Source organism: Osmerus eperlanus, chromosome 20, assembly GCF_963692335.1.
Source record: "Osmerus eperlanus chromosome 20, fOsmEpe2.1, whole genome shotgun sequence".
NCBI lineage: Eukaryota > Metazoa > Chordata > Actinopteri > Osmeriformes > Osmeridae > Osmerus > Osmerus eperlanus.
Genome location: NC_085037.1, coordinates 13,454,529 through 13,481,344, shown reverse-complemented (window position 1 = coordinate 13,481,344; position 26,816 = coordinate 13,454,529). Strand labels below are relative to the sequence as shown.

The 26,816-nt window shown below is 45.9% G+C and overlaps 3 protein-coding genes across 6 annotated transcripts; 1 reads left to right on the top strand and 2 right to left on the bottom strand.

Moving 5' to 3' along the window:
* The first annotated feature begins 1,340 nt into the window (after positions 1 to 1,340).
* Positions 1,341 to 17,607, top strand: sema4ab (sema domain, immunoglobulin domain (Ig), transmembrane domain (TM) and short cytoplasmic domain, (semaphorin) 4Ab). Of its 4 annotated transcripts, XM_062486973.1 has the most exons (16): positions 2,119 to 2,403; positions 6,439 to 6,673; positions 8,837 to 8,997; positions 9,326 to 9,389; positions 10,435 to 10,529; positions 11,882 to 11,987; positions 12,764 to 12,886; positions 13,078 to 13,205; positions 13,512 to 13,693; positions 13,884 to 14,028; positions 14,287 to 14,476; positions 15,259 to 15,374; positions 15,515 to 15,678; positions 15,826 to 15,917; positions 16,149 to 16,939; positions 16,974 to 17,607. In XM_062486973.1, exons 2-15 carry the CDS (start codon positions 6,580 to 6,582, stop codon positions 16,928 to 16,930), a joined length of 2,442 nt encoding a protein of 813 aa, XP_062342957.1. In that variant the 5' UTR covers positions 2,119 to 2,403; positions 6,439 to 6,579; the 3' UTR covers positions 16,931 to 16,939; positions 16,974 to 17,607. The 4 variants fall into 4 exon arrangements, with proteins under 4 accessions (XP_062342958.1, XP_062342957.1, XP_062342956.1 ...); XM_062486974.1 differs by lacking the exon at positions 2,119 to 2,403 and adding an exon at positions 1,341 to 1,727 and having other exon boundaries at positions 16,149 to 17,607; XM_062486972.1 differs by having other exon boundaries at positions 16,149 to 17,607.
* thap7 (THAP domain containing 7) lies at positions 17,540 to 21,623 on the bottom strand. Its single transcript, XM_062486976.1, has 5 exons — positions 21,493 to 21,623; positions 20,657 to 20,755; positions 20,361 to 20,516; positions 20,054 to 20,182; positions 17,540 to 19,609 (listed from the first exon to the last, which is right to left on the bottom strand). Exons 2-5 carry the CDS (start codon positions 20,734 to 20,736, stop codon positions 18,097 to 18,099), a joined length of 1,878 nt encoding a protein of 625 aa, XP_062342960.1. The 5' UTR covers positions 20,737 to 20,755; positions 21,493 to 21,623; the 3' UTR covers positions 17,540 to 18,096.
* A 1,138-nt stretch (positions 21,624 to 22,761) lies between these two features.
* Positions 22,762 to 25,078, bottom strand: LOC134041022 (tektin-2-like). The gene is made up of 8 exons (XM_062487260.1): positions 24,926 to 25,078; positions 24,654 to 24,851; positions 24,228 to 24,371; positions 23,985 to 24,099; positions 23,777 to 23,884; positions 23,538 to 23,669; positions 23,369 to 23,448; positions 22,762 to 23,175 (listed from the first exon to the last, which is right to left on the bottom strand). The coding sequence occupies exons 2-8, from the start codon at positions 24,701 to 24,703 to the stop codon at positions 22,890 to 22,892; spliced, it is 915 nt and encodes a 304-aa protein (XP_062343244.1). The 5' UTR covers positions 24,704 to 24,851; positions 24,926 to 25,078; the 3' UTR covers positions 22,762 to 22,889.
* Between the last annotated feature and the right edge of the window lie 1,738 nt (positions 25,079 to 26,816).

Sequence of the window (26,816 nt, the reverse complement as noted above, 5' to 3'; positions counted from 1 at the left end):
GTTATGAATAGTTATAATTTGCTGAGGTTAAAAACTAAAAATTTCAAAGCATATCACAAAAAAATAACTTGGAAGTTTAAATGGATACAGCTTCTCATAACATACTGGTTAAAAGGGTGGTGATTTAAAAACCCCAGCAGAATGTGTAGAATGGGGCTGATTCTAGAAACAGAACTCCAAAACTCTCCCCTGCAGCATTCTGACACATATTAGGTCATAATTTGTTTTTCAAATCTGAAGAACAAATCTTCAAGAGGCTGGTCTGTTTGGACCCCAGCTCATTGCTGCTTACAGCTGTGATTTTATTGTCACCAGTGAAGTTCAGAAACATCGAGTGCAGGTTTAAGGGCACAACATGTTCTTACCGGTGTCTAGAGACCATAGAAACACCCCCAGCAGGGATTGTTTTACCACATAAGGTGAAAAAATATATTGTTTTGTCCCCAACAATGTTCCCATTAAACCTTCGTCCTTGCACAGTGAGAAAGCAAGTGTGTATACAGTAAGCAGAAACCATGAATTGGGAGTTTTCGAAGTTTCACTTACCAGTCAACAATGGCTTCGCTTTACACTGGCCCATTTTGGTCTTTTGCGACATTGGCCAGGAGTCAGCAATCTTGGGACCAACAATGCCAGATTGTGATAGCTTCTTGTTTTACCCGTGATAACTTGCCGACAAGTTCATTATTGGCTTCGCAGGTAAGGGCTTGGATGCGCCCAAAAAAATGAATCAGTAATCTTGCGCCCTCTTCCGGCACGGCCGGGTTTATACTGCGCATATGGATTTCAGGCGCATTATTGATTCAAGTACATAAAGTTATTTACCGACTGTTATTTCTTATGTATAAATAGAAAATCTTGAAAATAAAGTTTTCTAGTTGTAGTCTATTATTAATTTATTTTTTACATTAAACGTGTCGGTGCAAAGTTCCAACGGTTATATTTGCTTTTTGGAGTGGCCAGTGTTTTGCGTTCAGATCTAATTTCAAAAGTAAGTTTTATTCATCATCGTGTTTTACCATGAATAAAAGAAACGTTGTGGCGTTACAGTTACTCCACTCATGACTGTTTCGAGGTCAGGGCTAAGCCTAAAATCTTCTTTTCCCTTATTAGCAATGTTATCCGCTCCCTTACCCACTGTGTTCATGACCTAGCCTACCTAGATATTTGGATGAAGCGAGTGACATGGAGCATTGTTCAATAGTTCCGTAGCCTACGCAAAACAAAATGCGCGTCATTATGCAAAGGTCGACATACAGTCTGCAAATAGGGGCTCTAATTTAGTGAAAACACCGCAGTTCAAAAAATTACGTGGGCATAAATCGATTGGGGTTGAGTCTAGCCTACTTAAATTGCAAGAAAGGACAAGCGCTTGTGAGCAGTGTATTAGCGTGTCACTTTCGACCTCGCGATTATCCTTGTTAATTCTCCAACTGTGAATGTTCAGACATCAGAATGGACAGACTAGGCTGTTTGAAATTACATCGTGTCAGCAACGTGTAGCCTATGTCTATCTCCCCAAGATAGCAACCGAGAAATTGTCAGGCAAGGAAATTACCGCCAACAGCTGTCGGGGGAATGGAGGAATAGTGAGCCCTATAAATCCAGTTAGCAAAGCTGGTGGGTGGCAGTGACTTTTCACGAAGTGTATAGGCTAATGTGGGCCTACTTTGTAAAATAAATAAATAACGACTGTACCAGTGGACGCTTCACCAAGTCGTATCCAGGTAGGCCTAGGGTCTTTAGAAATGTAGACTTTCAGTGTTTTACTTATAAGTTTAGGGTTACCGCCAAAAAGGTCGATTAGCTTTTTACAGATGTGATGCCGAATGTAAATATAAACTAAATATTCGGATAAATCAGGTTTCAAGTTTATTTTTCGTTTACATATTGAGCAGGTGTGTTCAATCCTACACACCGTTTTTTTATTGACTAGGATATAGCCTAGGCCACTATGGCCTATCCTTGTTAATGTACCCCCAAAAAGTTAAGCTATTAAAATATTATTTAGCATAATGGCTTTACTACATTGGCACTGCAATGCTACTGATATAGCTACAAAAAACATAACGGCCCAAATAAAAGAACACATCGGGTCTGCATTTTCTCCTGTAGGTGGCGCTATGCTTACTGTTGAAGCGCTTCAGAATGAGCGAAGCTGGTAGGAGAGAGATGTTTAAAGATTTGAGGGTTAGGAGTGAAATGCTTTGTTTATATTTTTGAGAGTCGAGTAAAATGTGGATTGTCAGCGTTTTCCCTTTGCATCGCTTCCTACCTTGCTCTATAATCAAATCGTCTGGACTGAAGTGCAATACTGTTATACTGAGAACACGCTGAAGAGCCCATCTACCTGAACACGAGGACGACAGAACAACAGAAAAACAAACATCTGCTCTTTAAAATGTAGGTGATGGGCTACTCCTCTAGTATTGTTCGTTATTTATTATGTGGCAATGACGATGATAACGTTTTCGATTATCGTGTAGTAGGATACTAACACACCAAGTCTGTTTAGATGCAGATACCGCTTACAGTAAGTACTCTTCTTGTCTTGTGTCAGCGTAATCTTCGCCGAGCTCTGCAAACAATTTGGGAAAAAGTTTTATAATTTGTCTAGTACAAAAACAGCGTAGACGAAATTTACATTTGGCATAGCATATTTGTAATGATCATTGTGTTTTTATCGTGACAAGCTGACTAGCAAAAGTCTATTTCGTCCGTGGAGCTGTAGGTTAGATGGATAGCCTACCTGTAGCTAGCTAGCTTCTCTTTGTAGATGGAGAACGATGTATGTTTCAACGATTCTGGATGAACGGTGCCTGGTAGTGTGCACCCTAGGCACATTTGACTTTTTGGATGTATTATATAACTGTGTTCAAATTGCTTGCGTGACTGTTAGTCTACACTGGTCAACTACTGTTGAAACTCTTGAATTCATTTAGCTCGTATAATACTGAGAAACAACCAAGTTTTATTCCTCGTAGGCTGAGAAGGCTTGCCAAAGTTAACTAGTTTAACTTCAGACTGCCTGCCATAGCAAGCGAATTCACTAGGAAACACATTCCTGTACGCACTCATTTTGCTAGCTTTTAGCAATAGCCATGCTTAAGTTTTACATAAATTACGCTCAAACGTTCTGTATTATAACAGATTCACACTTAAGTCTTAAGTTAAAACGTTGACGTAACTAGTCTTGCCAACAAACATGAAACAACCACAAACAGCTTTATTTTGTTAGAGGGATCAAACAAATACAGCGCCAAACAAACTAGATGTGCACTCTAACCTACCTAAATTCAGTCTCAACACATCATGCTTTTATGAGAAGTTTATGACTTGTGACAAAGAATCCCCCTCTTTTTATTAAGCTGATTTGAATGTCTGTTATACTGTGGTAGACCAGTGCCAAAGGAATGTCATGCTTGTTTGCAAATTGGAAGACATAAACTAGACACGCTGATCTAGAGAGTTAGGAAGTGTAATCTACATACTTGCATGAAAGAGATCGTGCATGGATCAGAAGTCAACATACTAGGCTATTTATTCTGGCTGGAAAGAAAGATCGTAGCCTCAGGCCACAATGTTACACATCATACCAGCATTTCAGCAAGGAATCTGTGACCTTTTGTATATCAACTGCACTGCTCTAAACCCAAGGGTTTGCTTTCTGGTTTTCATAAGTAATATGTAAAAGCAGAGGACGACAGTGTTTTCTGTAAAACCTATACTGCTAGGATCTAGAGTTTTATTTATTTATTTGACATGTGGTTAGGCCTCGAGGGTGCATGTCGAGTTGTGGTTTGCTGCAATTTGTTGTTGAGCTTTACTGCAGAGTATCCAATCCTTGTGATATTTGATGTAGTCCCGAACACACCATGGCCTACTTACCCTCTAACTTAGATTTGAACAACTTGGTTACCTTAGATTGGTAGAGTGCCGTGAATAAATATTGGGTTAATGTTTTTCATTCTCCCTCAACTGAGTACCTTGTGACTGAACATGTGAGTGCTCAGTATTGCACAGTGAAGGATCAACCACAGCCTTCTTAACCCTCCTCTCACCGGAAACAGGGGGCTGCGCTTTATGCTTCTGTGAGATAGCCAGGGCTAGCCTTTTATGTTTCCCCTGTCTTAATATTTTGTGCTGGCTAACATACCTTTCTTCCATACATTCCTTTGTAACTTACTGATATTTAAATTCCCTCCTATGATTGTAAAACTCCAAGCAAATGGAAACCTGAAGTCTCCATAACTGCGTAGTCACTTCTCAAAGCTCAACCTGGAAGTACAGAATGTCATAACCTCTACAACATACATATTTAACAACAGTTTGCAAATAATTCCAAGAAGTGACAGTTGACTCCTGACAGTTAAGCAGCAGATTGTTCGCATGACTACGTACTGGAGTTTAGCTTCTTTAGCCGCCAACAAGATATAGCCTGTCAGGAGTATATAGTCTAGCCTGGCAGGAGAAGCAATATACAGCCGTGGCCAACAGTATTGGGAGCAACATACATTTTGTGTTTGCAAAGCTTGCTGGGCCTTGGCATAAAATGACTGCTAAGATAATTTCAGTAAGTCATATAATCAGCACAAGGGAAAGTGTGAACTAGTTCTAGCCAGGTGAATTCACTCTGTCATTCTGATTGGATTTTAAGAGCAAAAATATGAAATGTGCCTTATTGTATTCCAGTATTCCATAGAAACGTGAAAACATTTTCCTCAAATACTGAACCAGCAAACTTTGCAAAACACAACATTTGTCATTGCCAAAACTTATGGCCACGACTGTACAGTCTGATGGCTGTTGGTGAAAAGGACTGTCAGTATCTATCCTTTAGGTACCGTGGTGAAATAATCAAGCCAACTGAACATAGTTTAAGATTTGTGCCCGTTAGTCAGCTAGCAAAATAAACATGGCGTGCGTAGAGATGTGTGTAGCGTGACTAAGTTATTGTTTGGAATAGCTGACCGGGACAGTTGTCAAACGTATTGGCTTGTGGTCATGAGAGATGGGGAAGTAGCTAGTTCCCTTTCGTGTCCAGTCATCTGACACATTTTTTAATAACTTCCTGTTGTATAAGTAGTCATGCCAAATTACCGGACATGCTACTGTTTCTTTGGTTATCTGAATGGGATTTAAAGACACTGGCTTTGAACAGTCTGTCATTGTAAGATGTATTGCCCTGCTGAGTAATTACAATCATATAATACAAATACATTCACATACATTTTGGACCACTGTAATAAGATAACATACAATACATAGTTTCCGTTTTAATGTCTGGAGTCTGTTTCTGCACTAGGTGAATCATAAAGCCCTCGTATTGCCTGGTGGATGGATTCACAACTAGGCTTAGCATCCGGTTGTTGGCGTGTGGTGCTCAACTCCTCAGACACGCACATCTAAATGTGCTCATGCAAGTCTTGCGTCTCGCTTCCAAAGCAGAAGTGGAGCACGAGTCACTTCCAGCACTCGAGTAAGATCACAACCTTTCAATTCCAAACGGAGCGTTTGTTGTCAATCGTCAACTCATTAGCGATGACTCACGTTGGTGACTGCGTTAATCCGTAAAGTAGAGCACCTGGTGGAACAACGCTATACCCACCCTACAGTCATGCTGTAAGTACAGTCTGATATATCTGTGTTAATCCTCGTGCCTACGGCACCTCTGTAATCCTGTTACGGTGTGTGCTGCAGTGGCACAGGATGAGGAAACTCTGGCTTATTAGATTTCCGGTACTCCTTGGTCTGTAGTGTTTTATTTAACAACCTTAGTTACTTCCTAGGCTGTTTAACCTTGCGTCTTGTTAATTAGAATATGTTGATTGTGAAAAGAAAAATGCTGTTGGAGGAGATGGTGGCTTTTTGTCCGAGTCTTCAACGTGACAACATTTATTATGCCATCATTTTGATTGTACGAGGTATGTAAGTATGAATAGAAATGGTAAAGAGTAAATACATGCAATTGTTACTCTCCTCCATAAAAGTACTATGAAATATCAACCAGTTCTTTACATGAATGCTTAATGATACGCTTGAGTTACGCCTCAATAATGAATTATTAAGTGATTATTCCAGAACCCTTATAGTTGATAGTGGCATGAGAAATATTCTACACGAAAGTATAAATCTGTCAGTTTTTGATAGATTGAGTGTTCTATGCAACTGTGGGGGCGGTGCATAAGAAAATGCTGTACATTTATCTGAGGGGGAAAAACATCTAAACCAGTTTATGATGTTCAGTACGATCAACAACTGCTTTAGTCTGGAAGTAGTGGTTGCAGATGGAGCCTTCCCCTTCTCCCCTGAGTACTGAGGCATGCCCTTGCATGCATTCTGGTCGGCCACTATTCCCCGGCCCTGGGGGAGTGGTGCGCTCTCTGCAACTGCCTCCTTCCTCCCATGACACTCTCTCACTCTTCCTCTCCTCTGCAGATGTGAAGATGACCGGTCGCAGGGTCCAGAGACAGGGGCTTCTTCTGTGGTGCTTCCTAACATCTAGTCTCTGACACCAAAGAAGAAATACCACGAGTTCTTCTGCAGTTGACGAGCTGCCTCCTAGTTATCTCACTCATAATGGATCACCAGACTCTGGTGTCCCTGTCCGTCCTCCTGGGAGTGATCAGCCCCTGTCTGATGAGGATGACACCACGGCTTACCTTTCCCCTGGGTGAGTGGAAAACTTTTTTTGTTGTTGTTCTTTAAATGCAAGAGTCATTGAAGGTTTGTGAATTGTTGTCAGTTTGCAGCCGTGTCTCATGTCATAGCAAAACTTGTGCCAAAACCTCGATTTTAGCCTTTGGGCGTTCCTGCAGTCATCTAATTTTCTGATTGGATGATTCTCTGATTTATGATATAATTACAGTATAACTGAAACGTGTCATTGATATACTAATACTCTGAGATTCAAATTCATAAAAATAAAAAATGGCACCGCCTTTGAACGTTGTCTTATTGTTTTCAGTCTGAAAATACACAGATCTGCTTTCCAACAACAGGAAACAGCTTCGGCAATGTTCTGGGTGTACACTTGAATCGAGCACTTTGAATATCATAATTTTATTAGTATGGGAGAGGAGCTGGGGCACTCTAAAGCCACTTCAACATAACCTCTGCTGCAACTTTTTAGCTACAGAAATTGCTTGCAAAGTACTTTGTACTGAGGGCTGGAATCAAACCCTGGTACCCTGCGGTACTTCCTTAGCCTACAGGGTACTCAAGGTGCATTTCTTAACGATCTTAAACTAGTATGTTCTCCTTTAATTGATGCAAGAATATCTGCTTCCATTCAGAATGATATTAGTCATCTGTTTTGTAACCGTTATCACGTGTAAGTACAACTCACCTTTTGTGTAACATCACATTCCTCGCAGTGTAACAGCCTGTCTCTCTGTGTTGAACAGGCTCTCAGTGTAACAGCCTCTTTCTCTCAGTGTAACAGCCTCTTTCTCTCAGTGTAACAGCCTCTTTCTCTCAGTGTAACAGCCTCTTTCTCTCAGTGTAACAGCCTCTTTCTCTCAGTGTAACAGCCTCTTTCTCTCAGTGTAACAGCCTCTTTCTCTCAGTGTAACAGCCTCTTTCTCTCAGTGTAACAGCCTCTCTCTCAGTGTAACAGCCTCTTTCTCTCAGTGTAACAGCCTCTTTCTCTCAGTGTAACAGCCTCTTTCTCTCAGTGTAACAGCCTCTTTCTCTCAGTGTAACAGGCTCTCAGTGTAACAGACTCTCAGTGTAACAGCCTCTCTCTCTGTGTTGAACAGGCTCTCAGTGTAATAGCCTCTCTCTCTGTGTAACAGGCTCTCAGTGTAACAGCCTCTCTCTCTCAGTGTAACAGCCTCTCTCAGTGTAACAGCCTCTCTCAGTGTAACAGCCTCTCTGTGTAACAGCCTCTCTCTCTGTGTAACAGCCTCTCTCTCTCAGTGTAACAGCCTCTCTCTCTCAGTGTAACAGCCTCTCTCTCAGTGTAACAGCCTCTCTCTCAGTGTAACAGCCTCTCTCTCAGTGTAACAGCCTCTCTCTCAGTGTAACAGGCTCTCAGTGTAACAGCCTCTCTCTCTGTGTTGAACAGGCTCTCAGTGTAACAGCCTCTCTCTCTCAGTGTAACGGGCTCTCTGTGTAACAGCTTCTCTCTCTGTGTAACAGGCTCTCAGTGTAACAGCCTCTCTCTCTCAGTGTAACAGCCTCTCTCTCTCAGTGTAACAGCCTCTCTCTCTCAGTGTAACGGGCTCTCTGTGTAACAGCCTCTCTCTCTGTGTAACAGGCTCTCAGTGTAACAGCCTCTCTCAGTGTAACAGCCTCTCTCTCTGTGTAACAGCCTCTCTCTCTCAGTGTAACGGGCTCTCTGTGTAACAGCCCCTCTCTCTGTGTAACAGGCTCTCAGTGTAACAGCCTCTCTCTCTGTGTTGAACAGGCTCTCAGTGTAACAGCCTCTCTCTCTCAGTGTAACAGCCTCTCTCTCTCAGTGTAACAGCCTCTCTCTCTCAGTGTAACAGCCTCTCTCTCTCAGTGTAACAGCCTCTCTCTCTCAGTGTAACAGCCTCTCTCTCTCATTGTAACAGCCTCTCTCTCTCAGTGTAACAGCCTCTCTCTCTCAGTGTAACAGCCTCTCTCTCTCAGTGTAACAGCCTCTCTCTCTCAGTGTAACAGGCTCTCAGTGTAACAGCCTCTCTCTCTCAGTGGAACAGGCTCTCAGTGGAACAGCCTCTCTCTCTCAGTGGAACAGGCTCTCAGTGGAAAAGCCTCTCAGTGTAACAGCCTCTCTCTGTGTTGAACAGGCTCTCAGTGTAACAGCCTCTCTCTCTGTGTAACAGCCTCTCTCTCTCTCTGTGTTGAACAGGCTCTCCAGGGAGGGTCGTCACCGGCTTCTACACCCCAGACGTCAGCAACACCACCACACTGTTACTAAGCGATGACGCCAACACACTGTTTGTGGGTGCGCGGGATGCCGTGCTCTCATTGGATGTCAGCCAGCAGGATGACATTGTGATGCGGGGACAGGTGAGCGTCTACGGTGGACGGGAAAGACAGGGCTCCCCAGGGAAGGACAGGGAAAGCAGACGTTTGGCTCCCTTTTTCTAAATAAAATAATTGTATTGAGAGCAAAGGTTAGAGAGAGAGAATAATTGTATTTGGAATCTAAAGAGAGTAACAATTTAGACCAGTCGAGAGTATTTTAGAGATGGCATTTATTAGATTTCTTGTGTTCCTCACGAGTCAGCTACACTGTGGTCTCCCCTGGAGACAGAGAGGTCTGTGGAGCTGGTTGAACACAAACACAGCTGCTAGCTAACGTTGACCCCTCCGGTTCTCCTCATTCCTCCCTCAGCTGGACTGGGCTCCCTCAGATAAGGACCTGGGTGACTGCTCCATGAAGGGGAAGGACAAGGCAAGTTAACCATCCCAGACCCAGGGCAACCTAGCAAATTAACCATCCCAGACCCTGGGCAACCTAGCAAGTTAACCATCCCAGACCCTGGGCAACCTAGCAAGTTAACCATCCCAGACCCTGGGCAACCTAGCAAGTTAACCATCCCAGACCCTGGGCAACCTAGCAAATTAACCATCCCAGAACCTGGGCAACCTAGCAAATTAACCATCCCAGAACCTGGGCAACCTAGCAAGTTAACCATCCCAGACCCTGGGCAACCTAGCAAGTTAACCATCCCAGACCCAGGGCAACCTAGCAGGTTAACCATCCCAGACCCTGGGCAACCTAGCAAGTTAACCATCCCAGACCCAGGGCAACCTAGCAAGTTAACCATCCCAGACCCTGGGCAACCTAGCAAGTTAACCATCCCAGACCCTGGGCAACCTAGCAAGTTAACCATCCCAGACCCTGGGCAACCTAGCAAGTTAACCATCCCAGACCCAGGGCAACCTAGCAAGTTAACCATCCCAGACCCAGGGCAACCTAGCAGGTTAACCATCCCAGACCCTGGGCAACCTAGCAGGTTAACCATCCCAGACCCAGGGCAACCTAGCAAGTTAACCATCCCAGACCCTGGGCAACCTAGCAAGTTAACCATCCCAGACCCTGGGCAACCTAGCAAGTTAACCATCCCAGACCCAGGGCAACCTAGCAAGTTAACCATCCCAGACCCTGGGCAACCTAGCAAGTTAACCATCCCAGACCCTGGGCAACCTAGCAAGTTAACCATCCCAGACCCTGGGCAACCTAGCAAGTTAACCATCCCAGACCCAGGGCAACCTAGCAGGTTAACCATCCCAGACCCAGGGCAACCTAGCAGGTTAACCATCCCAGACCCTGGGCAACCTAGCAAGTTAACCATCCCAGACCCAGGGCAACCTAGCAAGTTAACCATCCCAGACCCTGGGCAACCTAGCAAGTTAACCATCCCAGACCCTGGGCAACCTAGCAAGTTGTAATTCAATAATCAAACAAGAAGTGAATCAGTTGTTTCCTATTGCAGGCAGACTGTCCTAACTTCATCCGGGTGCTCCAGTTCCTTAACTCCACCCACATCTACGCCTGTGGGACCTACGCCTTCAGCCCTCGCTGCACCTACATAGTAATACACTCATACTCCGCCCTCGCTGCACCTACATAGTAATACACTCATATACTCCGCCCTCGCTGCACCTACATATCGTACTGTGTTTGCATGGGGCTGTGGATATTTGCATGTCACTTTGGATAAGTGTTAAATGAAGGAAAATACATGTTTTTACATTTTGTTCTAAAACAAGACATTCGCGACAGACTGTTATCTGCTTTCTCAAGCGGTGTACTGGTAGAGGACATCTGTTATTTAACGAAGACATCCGTTCCATGTTCTTACCCCTGTAGCATGTCGTACATCCCATTTCTAGTTTCTATCATCTCTCTCGCCTTCTGTCTCCTCCTCTCCTGTGAAGTCCTTTCATCAGAGTTTGGTTTTATTCGCCATGTAGGTTTACACCAACACAGAATTTACTGTGGCCGGAAGGTGCAAACGATAAACATATCCGGATCTTCAATCAAAGTATAGAAGTACAGTAGTCTAACTAATCCTAGGAACTAACAATCTAAAAAATAAAACAATTTAAAATGTAAAATATAAATACAAAAATATATATAAAAATAAGATTATGAGTATGAATGGGCAATAGTGCAAATAAGGTGGCTTGTGCGTAGTGCAACAGGTGTCGGATGGATTAATAATAATGGGTCAGGGTTGTTGCTGAAGTAGGACATTTCTGCCCATACATACTTGCAAATGAGTATTCAGTTCTGCATTAAATGCCATCCCATAATATGCTTGCTGAGAGACCAGGCAAAGCGAATCAGTCCAGATGTATTGGAGACACGCGAGACACGTCTGTGTTGAGAAACATGCTCGTGCATCGCAGGAGGTGACTGATTTCCTGCCCTGCTCCCAGTATGATCTACAGACTGCAGCTCATTTCATTTAGGTCGTTTTGTTTAACCTAGTTCTGCTGTTGATTCATTCAAAGACACAATGTCACAATGTTCCTTCTGCAACTGGTTTGAGCTATCGCTGTGTTGACATAGTTTCCTTTACATGCAGTGGTCTTTTCACTTGTAGTGCATGTGTGAGCCTGTATGTATCATGGTTTAGTTCTGCCTGTTGCACAGATAAAAAATGTATAGATAAAAGTCTTAGTCCCAAGATGTTTTACATTAATTTGGCAAACTTTTTTGTTTCATGTTTATTTCTTTCATCATTATTGCTATACTTTCTAATGTGTTTTAATTGTGCCAAAGACTTTTGCACAGTACTGTATATTTGTCTTGACACCCCAAAATACTTGTCTTTGGTTGTAGAGCATGTGTAAGAATCATGGTTTGGTTTTACTTGTTGCACTTAAATTTGTAAGTTACTTCCTAGATGTGACTCTTGCCTTTCTGCTCCTCCCCCAGAACACAGACAGCTTCTCCCTCGTGACAGGGCCCGGGGGCAAGCCGGAGGAGGGCAGAGGTCGTTGCCCCTACGACCCCTACCAGCGCAACACAGCCATCACCGTGGGTAAGGCTTCTCAGAATGATCAGAGGACCGCTGGAGAAAGAGTAGCTCGGTGGTTAGAGCGTGTGCAGATCTAGAGGTTGCAGGTTCAACCCCCCGCCCCCACCTATGTTATTGTGGATGAAAGGATCTAGTTAATGAACACATCACAGATGTTATTACAGTGTTTCCTCTAGGATTTTTTTTTAGCAGTGGGGGCAGGTCTGTCCAAACCTGGTCTGTCTGTTCATTTAAATTTGCAAGAACTATAGACTAATACAATAACAGGCTTAAATGAACTGACAACATAAGTTATACGACTTACAGTTCTCAAGGACGCACACACTGATTTTACATAGAGGAAACACTATTATAAAGGGAACAAATTAATGTAAAGATTAGCGTGTTACCATTAAGGGATTGTCATGACTGATTGTAGTTCCAACACAAGATGAACTTACTTGTTGCTACAGAGGGTTTGATTTGGTGGCGTGGTGGAGAACTGCAGTGTTTTCATGTGAGGATGTGAGTACTCCATTACGGCCTGAAGAGAGAGAAGGATTCGTCTTCAGCTACAACCAACATCACTTTCCTGGCCTTTTAGAAGCCATGTTGTGTTCTGCCTGACGCCCAGTAGAGTCCTCCTCAGGCTTCTCGTTTTAATTCGATTTTTCACTTGCGTTGATCTCATCCCTGGAAAATCACTGCTAGATTAACATCGGTGGGACTCAACTATGTAATAGTGTGTGTGTACTGTACGTGGGTGTATTGAATGTGTGTGTGTGTGTGATGGCCCTCAGATGGAGAACTGTACACCGGGACGGTGGCTGATTACAGGGGGAATCGGCCCGTCATCTCTCGCCACCTCAGTGAGGGCAGCCATGTTGACCTGAAACTGGACGACACGTTAGGGTGGCTGGAGGGTAGGTGTCTCGGATCAAACACAACAAAAAGCCTTTCACACTAAACATCCTCCAAATACCTCGGGTTCTGTGAAAATTACAAGATAATTTATTCGGATTGTGTTCTGCCTCCACTGGAAGTTCCACCTCCACTGCAAACATCTGCTGATGAGAAGAGGAAGTCATTTATCCACTTTCTTTGTTTCTATTAGATCCTACTTTCATCAGCTCCAGCTTCATCCCCAGTGAAGACAAAATCTACTTCTTCTTCAGTGAAGAAGGGAGGGAATACGACTTCATTGAAAAGTTCACTGTGTCTCGAATTGCCCAAGTCTGCACAGTAAGCCAGCCATGCTAGATGTGTTGTAATACAGGCTATATTTTTAGGAAAAAAGAAAGTTGTTGTGATGTAGAGGACCAGCAGTTAGCCTGTCTGTGTTTGAGTTTGTGAAAACCATCTTGGCTGTGTTTGAGTTTGTGAAAACCATCTTGGTTGCATGCTTGGGACATGCATTTCACTTTTTGAAAACGGCAAATCTGTCCCCCACCTCCACGCTTAAGACATTTAACAGCCGCATCCAAAAAGCTGTCCCACCAACGCATGACATCACTGCCCCCTGACCCTAACGTTGTCCTCCCGGCTCAGACGGACGTGGGAGGGCAGCGGACGCTGCAGCGGCGCTGGACCACCTTCGCCAAGGCCCAGCTGCTGTGTCAGGCCGGCGGCCAGCTGCCCTACAGCGTCCTGCAGGACATGTTCACCCTCCCGCCACCAGAGGGGGGCGACGCAGACGACACGCTCTTCTACGGCATCTTCAGCTCTCAGTGGTTCGTTCAGTCACGTCTCTAAACATTTTGAGGAATTATATTGTGGGGTTTATTTGGAATATTGGAATATGAAATGTTAAATACCACCCCCTTCCAACAAAAAAAACTTGGTCCCTCATTGTGGAATTCTTTGCAAACCTAATTCAGATCTTAGGTTTCTGATCTTCTTGATGTTCCGTCTTCACGGCAGGTCTGCTACTTCTGGACGTTCCGCAGTGTGTGCGTTCCGCCTGGGCGACGTCAAGGCTGTTTTCGCCGGGAACTACAAGGTCCTGAACCGGGACACCCTACGATGGAGTACACGGGTGCAGGAGAAGGTTGCTAACCCAGGAGAGGTGAGTGAGAGACCGGGGTCAGTCTAGCAAACCAAGCCTGTTGGCAAAACCGGACAAGTGTATGAAAGGAACGAAAATGCATTTCTGTTTTTAGTTTTGCTAGACAAGGATATTTCACGCAAAAAAAATACTGAAATGGGAGGATATTTACTCTCAATTCACAGATTTACTACATATGTGAAACTACTACATATCAACAACTATTGAAGTTTGGTTTTCTTCACTTGGCAGAATTCTTAACCTCTCCTTTCCTCTCAGTGCGGCCTCCACAACGCTTCAGACAACACTCTGCGCTTCATCAAAGAGAACTTCCTAGCGGAGGACAGCGTGCGCTCGCTCGGTCAGAGTCTGACCCTGGAGTCAGACGAGCAGCTCTATACACAGTTGGCCGTCCAGAGGGTCCCGGGAGTGAACGGGAGGGACTACACGGTCCTGTTCCTGCTCACAGGTGTGACCGGAAAGGGGTTGGGAGCAGGGATGCCTATAAAAAAAATTAAAAAGAAAAGATAACCGACGCTCATTAATAAGCGTTAAGCGACAAGATAAAAAATGTAGAATGGATGTGTGACCCATGAAAAAAATTACCAATACAACAAATGTATTTTTTCCCATAAGGGATTGATTTGTAAACTGCAGCAAAAACAACAGGAAAAAAAAGATTAGCAAATGGAAAACATACTGAATCCGAGAGCGTTGGCTGCAGGATTGGCGGCTATACTATACAACTACACAGAAGTACAATTATTTATTTTTCTGCTGCTCAACGACGATACCGGAGATTGCCAAAGTAGCAGAAAGTCACTACATTTGTCTCTAGTCGCGACTTTTGTGTCACAAGGGAAGGAGGAAGGTTGCTAAATCTAGCTAGCAATATTCCCGCCTAATTGGCAACACTGTTTGACCGATAGTGCTAACCCGGATAGTAACCGGTGAACATTTTTATTGTTGGTTAACGGTTACACGGTTAATTATGAGCACCCCTAGTTGGGAGGAGGGTTAGAGATGCTAGTTGGGAGTACTGTAGCACCCTCTGCTGGTCGAAGGTGGAATTGCTTATGCTGGACACCAGAGACGGTAATGTAGAATAAGAGGTTCCCACAGTATGTAGATCTGTTTTTACACTATCTACTGTTTCAACCTGAACATGCACTGACAACAAAAACGTGTTTTGTTGAACAAAGCTCATAGAAGTGATTGTATGAACTGTTTTCCACGCCTCTGTCCTTGTAGAATCTGGGTCCCTCCACAAGGCAGTGCTGCTGGAGAAGGGAGCTCACATCATCGAAGAGATCCAGATCCTCAAGAAACCTCAGCCTGTGAAGAACCTGCTTCTCTCTCTATCCAAGGTCAAGGTCCCCTCTTGACCTATTGTCTTCAGCTGTGCTGTCAGGAGAATGCAATTTAATATTACATTTGTACAAATATAACTGGAACAATGAACCTGATTGAGTGATTGCCAGTGTGCCCCTCCTGTGTGTCCCTGCAGGGCGTGGTGATGATGGGCTCCTCAGAGGGGGTGATGAGGGTCCCGGTGGCTAACTGCTCGCTGGCCCAGAGCTGTGCTGAGTGTGTCCTGGCCCAGGATCCCTTCTGTGCCTGGGACCCTGCCAGCGCAGTCTGCACCGACGCCTCCACACTTCCTGCCAACGCGTCAGTATGATGTCATAACTAGGGGATCAGGGCCAGTTATTCTACACCCTGGGGATTTGTAATATCACCATCTGTCTGGTGTGCTGTTATTGTATAACTTGACCAGGTCAGTGTAAAAGCACACTCACTGTAGACATCCCCCCACAGAGGCCAGGATGTGGAGATGGGCAACGTTCATGAGGCTTGTAAAGCCATGCCTTTGACTCGCAGGTCAAGATTCGGACAGAAACTGCCCACAGGTGAACCTTTCAGCGTTTTTTATTTATTTTTTTAACAACCGTACTAGTTAGTTGTGTTGTCCCACAGTTATTGTACTGATGGTCATGAGCAAACAGTGGAGAAGGCTTAAACAAAAGTGAAAGAAATTACCAAAACAGAGAAAGGACTTTATCAAATTAAAAAAAAGCTGTAAAAAGGGTGTCACCTGCTGTGGAGTAACTCCTGATCGGTGTCATTGTCCTGTCCCCCAGGTGAGCTTGTGTCCGTGTCTCTGAACGAGGTGGTGCGTCTGCAGTGTCCGGAGGCATCGCTCCTCGCCCGGCGCCACTGGGAGCGTCCCAACAGCAACCTGGACCCCCTCATCTATCTGCAGCTGCAGGACGGGAGCCTCACCTTCCTGGCCTCCCCCGTCACCCTCGGACACTACCTGTGCCTCTCCACGGAGAACGGCTTCCAGCAGACCCTGGCCGTGTACCAGGTCAGACAGAAGACTAGCACCACTCCTCAGCCTACCTCCTCCCCTCTTCCACCTCCCTCCTACAAACCAGCCCTGCCCACCCCCGCTGCAGCGACAGAACAGGCCCCCTCCTCGTCCACGCGGCCCCACCCAGCAAGGACCGAGGAGGGGCTGAGGAAGGGGACACCTACGATGCTCCCTAGCGAGACCCACGTTTCCACCAGGCCCTCCAGCAGGAACCTCTCCCTCTGGCCGGCCGGAGGAGACCAGCTGCTGTTAGCACGGGGGCAGACCTACCTGAAGGAGCTGGTGGTGGTCTCCGTCCTGCTGGCGCTGTGCGTGAGCCTGCTGCTGACCCTGGGCCTGTACCGGATGAAGCTACGCTGCCGCAGGCGGACGGCCCCCCAGGTGACCCCGGGGAGGGACTCCGAGAGGGGGCTGGCACACGAGCGAGAGGCCCTCAGGGGCGGGCAGTCGCCGCATGGCCCCGACAAGCAGAACGGCAAGGCCAACGGAGCGCTGAGCAACGGGACACCGAAGGGTTCCAACGGACATCTTCCCAACATCCCCATGTAGGGACGGGAGGTTTCCTCTCCAGGCTGGGAGACCGCTGTGGGAGGCCAGCCTCGCTGTGGGAGGCCAGCCTCGCTTTAACTGCAGCCTTTCTACTAGGGCTGAACTCTGGACCTTAATGGAGTTTAGACCCTACATCTGCATCTACATCTGCATGGCTGTTTGCAGCAGACTTCTTCAGTCAGCATATTTTCAACAGCTTACTTTGCCGAACTATAATTAATGTCTGGACTGTGAAACTGTGGTATTATAATATATTCCGATTTCTTCTGGTTTGGTACTAGACCGTGTGAATAATGTGACAGGAAGATATGAGAATAAGTCGTATTGTGTATGTGCTGTAAATTATTTTGAGCGCCGCTGTTTAGAACCCAGACGAGATGGAGAAGCTAGCTGCTTCTCGTGGTTCCTGACACAAACATGGCTTCAAAACAGACTCAACCACTGAAGGGTGTTCATCTGCCCACGCTCAAGGAAACATCATCATGTAGCATTGCACACCAGGACGTGACACTACTAGGTCTTAAAATGTACTTGAGATTACGTCACAATGCTGGTATAACTGGACAGATCTTACTATCGCTCTCGAACTGTGATTTTGCCAAACCTGTGTTTCTTAATACCACTTAAGGGTCGTTTACGTTCATCTCCAACCACTTTTTTTTTTTTTTTTTACTTTTTACAAGTTGTCTTTATTTTTATACAGTTTTATGGTACTTCAAAAATTGTTCCAAATAAAGTATTTGTTCAAAGTCAAGTTTCTTTGGTTAGTTCCCCCCCCCACACACACACAATCAACACTATCAATACTCGTGTAGAAGCACCATTGGCAGCTTCTAGTATTCTTGCCTCTACAAGCATACAGGTAAACTGCCATATTAGCTTGGTTCACATTGTGTACAGGTATAACAAATTCCCAACATATAACTTTAAACGTGGTTAAAACATTTTATGCACATAGGAACCAATGACATGTCTATTAAACCTAGACTTAAAGGCTACTTTACAGTGTACATAAGGTGCCATTTTGGCTTTGCGCATTCATTAGACACCTGGGATCCAAAATAAAGGCCTACAGGATATTCTGCAATCCTTATTTTCACGATATTACTGGAACGAAAACGCTGGCCCCCTTGCTTCTGGTGGATGGTACGTCTCCAGAGCTTTGTTCAGTCCAACTCGTTGCTCAGCTGTAGCTGAAAGCCCTCCAGGTGTTCCTTCAGCCGCTCTCGAACATCCCCTGACCCCCCTGCTGTTCTCACATCGTACCACCCCTGTCCACCAGAGGGCACCACAACCCTGAACCCTCCAGACCCAGCCTCTACAAACACCCTCTTCTCCTCGCCATCACTGCGAAACTCCTCCCCTGACATCAGTACGGTCGGCGTGCACACCGACTCCATCTTCCCCTCCGCCCTCCCTTCCTCTTTGGGAGGAACTGGGGTCAGGAGAAGCTGGCCCTCTGTGTCTTCCTGCATCCAGAACACCTGCTGCAGCTCCTCCTCCTGCCCCAGACCCAGGTCAGCGTGCAGGAGGCTGGGCCGGGAGGCGGGGCCTGGCTGCAGGTACTGGACGTGGGCGTGGCCGTCCTGCATCGAGGCCCCTGAAGAACACGCCGTTACCTTGACGCCCACCGGAGCTTGGATTTGCAGCACAGGCGAAGGGTTGGTGGCAGCTTCCACTGTTTTGTCGGGCATTTCCAGCATAACGACCTGCACGTCATCCCCGCTGCCTGCGCTGCAGTAATAGTAGTAGTCAAAGCTTTCTTTGGGCGCTCCTGCATTCAACGCCGATCCCTCTGTCTGCTTATCTTGTCCCTTCTTTGACATCCACCCTCCTCTCAGAGGATCTCGACCTGGCTGGTCGCCGTGACGACTCGTAGGGCCCACTTCTGTCCCTCCACCATCGTTACAAAGCTGACCGTTTCCCCTGGCCGCTCTCCCCCCCTCCTCCTCCCGGCCTCTCCCACAGTAGAAGCAGTACCCCCCCTCCTCCTCAGAGCCTGCCCTGGTCTCAGACGCTCCGCATGGCCGCCCCTTCCACCCCCTCCTGCTGCCAGCTCCGTCCTCAAACAGACCCAAGTCCTCCGCCTCGCTTTCCCCCTGTGCTAGGAGGCTGGAGCCTCCCTCTCCCTCTCTTTGCCCCCTGCCCTCCCCCAGGCCCCCCTGGCCTCCCCTCTCCCTGGCTGGGTCCCGGGAGCGCAGCAGGCTGTTCTTCAGCCGGTTTTCGCGGAGGCGCAGCAGGGTGTGGCGCAGGCGGTTCTCCCTCCGCCGGGCGGCGCTGAGCAGACGGAGAGATTTCTCCAGGCTGTCGATGGCCCGGTCGTAGCGCCTCCGCCACACCAGGGGGCAGAGCTGAGCGTAACTGTGCTCCCTGGGGAGGTGGAACCCAGGAGGAGGGGGGAGGCGCCTCATGTAGCGGGACGGAGAGGGAGGCCGGGGGGAGGAGGGTGAGGAGGGAGGCTCACAACCTGGGTTAGGCTGGGAGGGGAGGCAGGGGGTCTCAGTAGACTGGAAGGTCGTGAGGGTTACAGGGTCTGACTGTGTCCTGCTCTCCTCTGTGCTGTTCTGATGCTCCTCGTTAGACAACCCTGAGGTCTGGGTTTGTTCACCCGCGTTTTCAGATTCGTTTTCAAGTTCTTCATGCCGGTTGCTGGTTTCCACTTTCAGGGCATTGGGCCTCCTAAAAAATAAAAATAAAGCATGCATACATGCAGATCATACAGACTGGGGTCTGAGGAGAGAGGTCTGGCCTGAGGAAAGCAATTACTTGGTGTCCCGGATGTTGCAATCAGAATTGTTTTGGCTCAAATTTTTTCGCCTGAAATAATCCCCGAGACAAGTAGGGTGAAGTGCCTTGCCCAAGGACACAACGTCATTTTGCACGGCCGGTAATCGAACCAACAACCTTCAGATTACTAGCCCGATTCCCTAACCGCTCAGCCACCTGATTCCCTATTTATTTACAAATTCATATTTCGATTTTAAAGAGGTGAATTCAGTGGTATTTAAATGTAATTATTCAATTCAAAACATGTCACTGATTTGCTTTCATAGAACTACACCTTTCTACAATAAAAAGTGGATATCTAGTCATTCCACTTAATCAACATAAATCATGTTTTACCTGGTCCTCGGGTTTACGACGGCATTTTTTCCTTTTTTATTTTGCGTTTTCCCTCGCCCTCTGTTCTTGGGCTGCAGGAAAATTTCAAACACGGTTGGCAGAGCGTCATCCTTCAACCTTCGGTACCCGCTGAAAGTTTTATCAAGAAGGGGAGCGTCAAAGGGTGAAAAAATTATGCAAGGTAGGTAAAAGAACTATAGAATACATACTACATAAGATCGATAGGCCTAAATAACTTTATTATCCATTTGTGGGAATGTGTATTTGGCTTCACCAGGTTCTATTGGATGGTTGAGGTGCTACGTACCTGACTCCAGACAGCTCAAAGCTTTCCGGGGTGAAATGTTTTGAGCAGAAATAAATAAAGTCGCTCTGGGGGTTCCAAGTGCCGTCGCCGTGCGGCCCGGTGCGTTGAGAGTTGATGATCCATAGGTTCCTGCGAAGGGAACCGTGCTTCGGCAATCTGGCACAAATACATAAAATAAAAGTGCTTCATATTACGTTTTCACACAATTGCAAAAACGAAGTCTGGACCGCAGTAACAGGGAGACATCTGAAAATGATATGCTGACTTCTGTCTAAGATGTAAGCCTATGTGCTCACCTGTGAAAAGTGATCCCAGCTTTGCGAGTGTCGCTGGTGTCCCGTGACTTACAGCCCCCCGCAGAGCAGTGTCTCGGCATCTGTTGTGACTCTGCTCAACTGCAGTTAGATAGATTGTGAATGAATCCAGGTTAACGTTAAACAGCGAATAAAGGTGTGTGTTTCATTCTTGTATTCGGAATATCACATGTAGGCCTAAACAGTTATGGGGTATGGAACTTTTTAACCAACCCAAACCACACAAAAACAATCCAAGAGTGTTTTAGAAATGTAATTTACTTTTATATGGGCTATTGTAGGCTGATTGCGTGCAGCCACTGTCAGTTGTGGATTAAGTGTTAAAAAAAATGACATCGCTATACTACAATCAAACGAGCCACAGTACTTGATTTGATAGCTACAAAACTGAATTTAATTTGAGTGAATCGACTCCAAAAGGCTTTATTGGTCTTCTAAAATGAGAACGTCACCAGACTGTCCCGTGCAGGCTTCAGTAGCCTACTGCTGCTTAGCACCATCCTTGCAGCTGCTGCTGTTTACGTTAGAAGCACGGAGGTTATAGGAGTCTCAAAAGAGCTGATACGTTAAGATTACTGATACTGCTAGGTGACTGCTGCTAAGCGAATTTATTTTCCAAATCAAGTCGTAGGTCGACTTGCGGTTGTAACTAGACTAGCGTGTCTGCTAGTGTCGAGTGTGCTAAACTTAAAACCGAATAAGTGGTTAATAAGGCCACAGTTTGCATTTCGACATTGCTTGTCGACTGGCAACCACGCGGCCCCATGTTTAAAACCTTCTACTATAAACAAAATAGATTTATAATTTGTAATAAATACCTTTAAAAGAAATTGTCGACCTCACGTAGATGGCCGCTGTTCGCTTCCTTTCAGCGATTCTGGCAGCTTCCGGTGTCTGGCTGTGTTCAGAGATTTCGTAGTGTGAAACTCTTTCAAAATAAGAGCACCTAGGTCTACTTAATATCTATTGGTTGGCGCTGCGCCTGAGAGATAAACGGCTGTGAGGTTAAATAAGGTAAGAAAAAGGTTCAGTCTATTTCAAATGTACGCCGCTTCCTGGGCACTATCCTCTCCCAGGACCTCAAGTGGGAACTGAACATCAGCTCCCTCATCAAGAAAGCACAACAGAGGATGTACTTCCTTCGGCAGCTGAAGAAGTTCAACCTGCCAAAGACAATGATGGTGCACTTCTACTCAGCCATCATTGAGTCCATCCTCACCTCCTCCATCACCGTCTGGTACGCTGCTGCCACTGCCAAGGACAAGAGCAGACTGCAGCGTATCATCCGCACTGCTGAGAAGGTGATTGGCTGCAATCTGCCTACCCTTGAGGACCTGCACACCTCGAGGACCCTGAGGCGAGCGAGGAAGATTGTGGCCGACTCCTCCCACCCTGGACACTCCCTGTTTCAGTCACTCCCCTCCGGCAGAAGGCTGCGGTCCATCAGGACCAATACCTCACGCCACAAAAACAGTTTCTTCCCTTCCGCTGTTGGCCTCTTCAACAAGGCCAAGGGACCACACTGACTCTAATGACTTCTTGCTTAAAACACACTGCTTTTTGCACTGCATTACAAAATGGTATCTTGTACATTTGTATTTTTTGTAATATTTGTATTTTTATATTGTAATTTACGGCAACTTATATTTTATTTTATTGTATATTTAATTCTATTCTAATCCCACTTAGTACTGCTAGTTTATGTACCCTTAGTATAGATAGTCCACATATTTAAATTTTAGGTATATGTTTATTGTATGCACCTTCCTGCCAAAGCAAATTCCTTGTCTGTGCAAACTTTAATGGCGAATAAATCCCATTCTGATTCTGATGTGCAAGGTTTAGTTAAGATAAAGTCTGTTACCAAACTTGAGGTTAATTTCCATCGACAAACTATAGAAAAAGGGATTTGTTGTTGTCACGTGAACACCCCATGCAATAAAAAATCTAATCTTAGTGGTATAACTCCCATGTGTTTGTGTGTGCGTGTGTGTCTCAAATGGAATGTTAATCATTAAGCTTGTGTACTGTATACCCAAACCTCGGATCTTTTGTTGTCCTGAAAGCTCAGAGATCGAAAACACACATTGTCAGAAAACTAAATATTTATTGCTCTCCCAGTGCATAAAATAGGTACGCCAAAGAGTTTTTTGTTTTACGTCACAGGTGAGTCCAAAACAAACACCCTGACCTAGCAGTGTCCGTGGCCTGCTCCTCACAGCTGTCTCTGACAGGAGGACGGCCGGTGAGGAGAGACCTGGAGCCTGGAGGAGACCTGGAGCCTGGAGGAGAGACCTGGAGCCTGGAGGAGACCTGGAGCCTGGAGGAGACCTGGAGCCTGGGGCTGTTGACCATGACCATTGACCACGACCGTCCCTCTCAGGGGCACGAGACGCCGACGGGTATCCAGGCAGTGCCTGTCGATGTCCAGGGCACGTGTCTTGGAGGCCAGGTGCTCATCCAAGGTCATCAGGTTCCTGTATAAGGCCTCCAAGGTTCTCCTGTGTGGCATTTGGAGAAGGCAATGTTGTTTGTTTGGGGCCCAAGGCAGGAAAGTGGTCTAAAACGTACATTTCGAATATCGACGGAATCAGATGGATCCATTATGATGAACTCTAAGGTGTGTGTGTGATGGTTGAAAGGGACTCACTCTGACTCTGAGGTGTGTGTGTGTGATGGTTGACAGGGACTCACTCTGAGAGGGCCAGCTTCTTCTTCAGGACGTACGTGTTCCTGCTCAGGTTCATATTTTCTAGCAGGAGGCCAACGTGAGGCTGCATGACACCCACACAACTGTTGTTGGAAACCCATTAAATCACATTTATCTTGAAATCCTATTTAAAATCCCCCCCCTCACACACACCTGGTCCATGCAGAGTTCCTGATTGGGCCTCTGGGCCAGGGTGTCCAGACAGGTATGGGCTACCTGTTGCTCTGAGCCAGAGGTCATGACCTTCTGCTTGTCCCTGACCAGCTCCCCCACCACATCCTCCACCTGGGCAGCACAGGTCACACAAAGGTCACACAAAGGTCAAATCAGATCACAACTGGCCAAGTAGTTTACGTAGCCATACACAGAATTTGTCTCCGGTCTACACCAACCTGCTGTTTCTCCCAGTCCAGTGACTCCTTGGCTCTGCTCAGCTCCTTCACCCTCTTCCTCAGACTGAAGTCAGTGGCACATCGCTGGGTCTCCAGCGCACTCATCAGCTACACACACACGGACACACACACACACAAAAAGCTAAGTTAAATTTGTTTCTTCAGGGTGTACTGCAGTAGGTGGTCAGTGCTCCCTGGTGCCCCCTACCTTAGACAGGTTGTACTGCATGGTCCCTCTGAACTGGCCACAGTGAAGGGCCAACTTCTCAGATGTCTGCTTCAGCTCTCTGCAGTGGGACGTCCACTGGCTGTAGCTCACAGTGCTGGGAACCGAACGAAGACATGGAAGATGGTTTTAAGATGGTTTACCGACGGGAAATACACCCAGTCCTTAAACTATAAGTAGGGGGAATTGAACCAAGGAGCTCAGTGTGTTGTGTTCTCCTCTCACCCCTGGGCTACGTGGCAGGGTTGGTACTTGTAGCCCAGGTTGGGTGAATGCAGGTTAAAGCTCAAGCAGCGTCCGTTTAGCTCGGCAGCTTGGCCCTTATCCCTTTCATCAGCTGTCAGAAGGGCCCGCATGTTCCTCAGATCCCTGTGGGGCGGACGGGAGCCACCATGAGCACCGCACGTTACAAACGTTTGGAGATCCTGTGTTTTGTCATTCAGGGTCGGGTGGAAGGGATCAACTATCCCGCTGGCCCTTTGGTTACAACCTCAGCCCATCTGGGCTAACCCTGACCCTCCCTCATGTTCACCTGAGCTACCCTGACCCTCCCTCATGTTCACCTGAGCTACCCTGACCCTCCCTCATGTTCACCTGAGCTACACTGACCCTCCCTCATGTTCACCTGAGCTACACTGACACCTCCCTCACCTGAGCTGGTCCAGGAGGATGAGGAGGTTCTTCTGGGTCTGCTCCTTCATCTCCTCCGTCAGCTCCACCTCCCTCCGCAGCCCCGCCTCCACGTGGTCGTGGACCAGCTCCCCGGCCCGCCCTCAGCGCCACACACTCCCCCAGAAGCAGCCGGTACACACACCCGTCCTGCAGGACCTGCTCCGCCTGGGTCTTCACCTTCACACACACAATTCATATACCAGCACAAGGGTTGGCAAATTAGATAGGCCTACTGTTCATCTGTTACCTACCTGTTCAAGGCCAGTGATTTCCTTGTCCACCAGGGCTATGCTGTCTTCTGATTGGTTCTGCCACAGACTCAACTCCTCCACACGATTGGCCAGATGGTTCTTTGTGCTGCGGATTGCCCAGCGAATCTGAACAGGAGAGGATGAAGTCACCCAGAGGTCTCCAACCCCGCTCCTGGAGGGGCTACACGCTCCTGGAGGGGCCTGGAGGGGCTACCCGCTCCTGGAGGGGCTACCCGCCAACACTAATCTAACACACCTGATTCTAATAATCAGCTGGTTGATCAAGTAACTAGTTTTGAATCAGGACAAATAAGTGTGGTTGGAGCAAAAACCTACAGGCAGGTAGCTGTCCAGGAACAGGGTTAGCGACCCCTGCACATGAACGCACACACCATGGGAACAAACGTGGTGTTTCTTTGGTCCTTTGAGGTGACATTAGATCAGGTTTTACTTCAGCCAATAATATCGCAGATGCATTGCGCCTCACCTGAGTATTAGCATCACCTCTTGCGCAACGAAGATCCTTGTTGATCTGATAGGCTGCTGCCCTCTGAAGTTCTGACCTATTGTTCACTAGCTTGTTGTTGATGAACCAATCAGACTGAGTGTATCTGGCTCCAGGCTTTAGAAAGCCTGGGTTTAGATCGTGAGCTCTCCTATTGGATGACTGTTTCTTTTTTTAAATCAACTACATTTTAAAATCAACTACATCATTTTTTACTTGACTAAAATATAAATTGTATAACCTGGATATGAATTTGAAACATGTTTTGTTTACCTAAGGCTATAATCTTTAGACCAAGACCAAAATTTGAGAGCATTCTCCACATTTTAATTGCTTGAATAATAATTTGTAAATTGATGTTACTTACCACATGTTGAATGTTGCAAAATCATTAAACAGCTGAGCTGTTGACAACTTCAGAACTGTCATAGGTGGAATTCTGTTAATTGTGACAAGTGTGGTCAATTATGACATCACCCAGGGAAAAAAGCCATTCTGTTGAATGTTGATGTAAATAGAATGATATGTCGATTTTTATATAGTCAGTGTTGGGCTAGGATACATGATGTATTCATGCTGTGTGTTACGTCTTTAGAGGTTAGGTTTAATGATTCTACACCAGCCCCAGATTTCTCTTCATAGAATCCTCATCACTGCATAAAGCTTCTTAGAAGGCTGGTTAACTTTTCAGTCAGACACCAGAATCACCATGACCATTACATCTATGTAGCAGATCTGCAAACTAGGAATGCAAGGACATATTACTAGGTACAAATAGGTAACTATATTTACAGTATTTAGGATTTTAAAAAAAAGAACAATCACTTTTAATATTTTATTGATGGCAATTATCCATGGTTTTTATTTTATCACTCATCCAGTAATAATCATGGCTTTAAAATTAAATTGACTTCCATGATATCCAAAGTCACCCTAGTCCATTTAAACAAGCAATAGAAAAATATATACTTAATACTTTGTACAATACTGGTTTTGATCCAAACAAAAGTGGATCAGAAACGCCAATATACCTTTAGTCATCTAAGGTCCCCAATTTGCATTTAAGTTCCTTTTAAATGGATTTGGGCAACTTTGAATATAGGGATTTACATAATAAATTCAAAAGACAAAAATGCTGAACGCAGAGTTGGTTTAAACACACAAATTCAACTTCACAGATTAAAAAATAAAAGAAATAACTATTTACAGGTTTTTTTTATAATATTCGAAAGGCCAGTTAAAGAGGCAGAGGAGAAAAAAAAAAAAAAGTTATGAATTTGAATAAAGAAAGGCAGAATCAAGAGAGGGAAAGCGAGAGAGATTGTGAAGAGGTTAAAGAGTCTGAACGTGAAAAGATTTGAACTACACATTTACATGGTCTGAAAG